This window comes from Symphodus melops (genome assembly GCF_947650265.1).
Source record: "Symphodus melops genome assembly, chromosome: 20".
Classification (NCBI taxonomy): Eukaryota; Metazoa; Chordata; class Actinopteri; order Labriformes; family Labridae; genus Symphodus; species Symphodus melops.
In genome coordinates this window covers 609,771-612,270 of record NC_136710.1, presented here as the reverse complement: position 1 = coordinate 612,270, position 2,500 = coordinate 609,771, and the positions used below count along the sequence as shown (strand labels likewise).

At 49.2% G+C, this 2,500-nt stretch overlaps 2 protein-coding genes across 2 annotated transcripts in view; both read right to left on the bottom strand.

Moving 5' to 3' along the window:
* Window positions 1–790, bottom strand: part of LOC306841875 (uncharacterized protein) — a 5,128-nt gene extending 4,338 nt beyond the window's left edge. Inside the window, exon 1 of the mRNA XM_079371900.1 lies at window positions 89–790. The gene's annotated coding sequence lies outside the window, so the exon portion shown is untranslated. The remainder of the gene's footprint in view (window positions 1–88) is intronic.
* A 22-nt stretch (window positions 791–812) lies between these two features.
* LOC306841610 (uncharacterized protein) overlaps window positions 813–2,500 on the bottom strand; it is a gene marked incomplete at its 5' end in the record, with an annotated part of 3,972 nt that continues 2,284 nt past the window's right edge. The window contains 5 exons of the mRNA XM_079371555.1: window positions 813–1,175; window positions 1,275–1,444; window positions 1,686–1,765; window positions 1,859–1,934; window positions 2,091–2,466. Coding sequence (XP_079227681.1) covers window positions 1,154–1,175; window positions 1,275–1,444; window positions 1,686–1,765; window positions 1,859–1,934; window positions 2,091–2,466 — 724 coding nt within the window. The 3' untranslated portion in view covers window positions 813–1,153. The remainder of the gene's footprint in view (window positions 1,176–1,274; window positions 1,445–1,685; window positions 1,766–1,858; window positions 1,935–2,090; window positions 2,467–2,500) is intronic.

Here is a 2,500-nt window from a genome sequence, read left to right as displayed (position 1 = left end):
ACTCTCACTTCATCATCAGTCAGAATCCAAACGTCTCTAACAGAGGCCCCGCCTCGGCCCCACAGAAGACCCAGATCTCTGGACTCACCCGAGTCCTCCTGTAGGTCCTCAGTCCACCCGTGTGTTCGATCGCCCCGGAGGAAACATCACCTGTTCACTGCGTCCCCTGTGCGTCCCCTGGGCGTCCCCGTTTGTCTCACAGACGGATCAGAAACGACGACAACAACAACGAGCTGCTGCAGGGACAAAGTCTGCCTCGCTTTACCTCTCTCTCTCTTTTGTCCTCCACTTGTGTGTGTGTGTGTGTGTGTGTGTGTGTGTGTGTGTGTGTGTGTGTGTGTGTGTGTGTGTTTGCCTTGGGAGAAAACTTCATGCGAAACACACACAACTCAAAAGTCCACATTAATTATTGACAAGTCTTTAATGACACCGTCGCCATGGAAACCAGGTAAAGAAAGGGCCGGCTCACAGATTAGATGAGTCATGTTTAGATGTTATTACTCGTTAAATGTTTTTACTGACAGGACAACACACACACACACACACACACACACACACACACACACACACACACACACACACACACACACACACACACACACACAACCTTTAATTCAGTAAACATATCAATCGTTGACAAACAAACATGACTGACACATCTGTGCGGAAACCTGTTAGCATAGCTTAGCATTCTTACGGTAATATTAGCATGTTAGCACGTAGCATAGTGTGCTGCGCTTACATGCAGATCATTTTGAGATTCATTCATTCATGTTCATATCAAATGAGTTATATTTATAAAATGTGAAAGTATTAAAGGTTGCCTGTTGTTCTGTTTGGACACCTTATGCTAAGCTAAGCTAGCCAAGACACGACAGATGTGCTAGCTTTGCGGAGGAAAAAAACAAATTCCAAAGTAACTCAACATCATTTTTGTGCCTCCTGTGGTTAAAGTCTCACGTGCTGCATCGACCTGCAGGTCAGTGACATCACTCAGGTACACTGTGACATCATCACTGACCTGTGAGGTCATGGCAGAAGTCCTCTAAAAATAGCATAACGTCCGTTTGTGGTTGTTTCCTTCCGCTCGCATCAAAAACAACCACGTACAAGTCCCATAATAGTCATCATCACCATGGCGACGAGGCGGCAGCTACAGCGTCCACTTCAAACACCTGCAGAACAAGGAGGACGGTTAAGAAGGTCCGAGGAGTCAGGGCGTGTGCGTGTGTGTGTGTGTGTGTGTGTGTGTGTGTGTGTGTGTGTGTGTGTACCTGGTCTCTCTGTGTGTGATCAGACACTTGCTGCTGCAGTAGCGCCCCCCGCAGGTGGTGCAGGTGTAGTGGGAGGGAAACCCACAGACGCAGCAGAAGTGACGGGGGGGAAGAGAGGAGGGAGGGGCCGCCGCAGACAGGTAGTTAGGCTCCTCCTTCTCTGACAGGTTCTACCAATCCAATCAGAGAGCAGAGCAGACGTCAGCTGACGCACCAGTTATTGTTATTGTGAATATGAAAGGCGGCGGAGAGCTGGATGGAAGCAGCAGTGAGTAACTCTGACCCCTGGTGCTGAAAGTAGGTACTGCAGTCTAAAACTGCTGAGGAGTTTGTTACATCAGATTACAGTGATGCTATATGCTATATATGCTATATATGCTATCCATCAGCCAATGAGAGGACAGGACAGACCTCCTCCTCCAGCAGGGTGGTGAAGTTTTTCCTGAAGCGCTGCTTGAAGTGATCGCCCCTCGTCTTCCTCCTCTTCTTCTCTGCACGCGCACAAACACAGAAGAAGAAGAAGAAAGGTCAGCATGTACGAGTCCTCGTCTGGTCTTTCACAGGTTTCAAAAAACAAGTCGCACCTGGTTCTTCAGTCTCGCTGAAGGCCGGGAGGCGGGCCGTCGGACCGGGGGGAGGGAGGGAGGACAGAGGGTCGTCCTGGAAACACAAAATAACAACAAACTCATATCTGACACATTTAACAACACGGAAAGAAGACAACACACACACACACACACACACACACACACACACAGAGACACACACACACACACACACACACACAGACACACACACACACACACACACACACACCTGGAAGTTGTCCTTCTCTAAAGCCTCCAGCTGCCTCGTCAGTCTCCTCTGTCTGGTGGCTTCATCTAAAACTCTGCGCTGACCGGCCTCCACCCGAGCTGAGAGAGAGAGAGAGAGAGAGAGAGAGAGAGACAGAGAGAGAGAGAGAGAGAGGGAGAGAGAGGGAGACAGACAGAGAGAGAGAGAGAGACAGAGAGAGAGAGAGAGGGAGAGAGAGAGAGACAGAGAGAGAGAGAGACAGAGAGAGAGAGAGAGAGACAGAGAGAGAGAGAGAGAGAGGGAGAGAGAGAGAGACAGAGACAGAGAGAGAGACAGAGACAGAGAGAGAGAGAGAGAGACAGAGAGAGACAGAGAGAGACAGAGAGAGAGAGAGAGAGAGAGACACCAAACATTTTAACATGTCTTTTGTT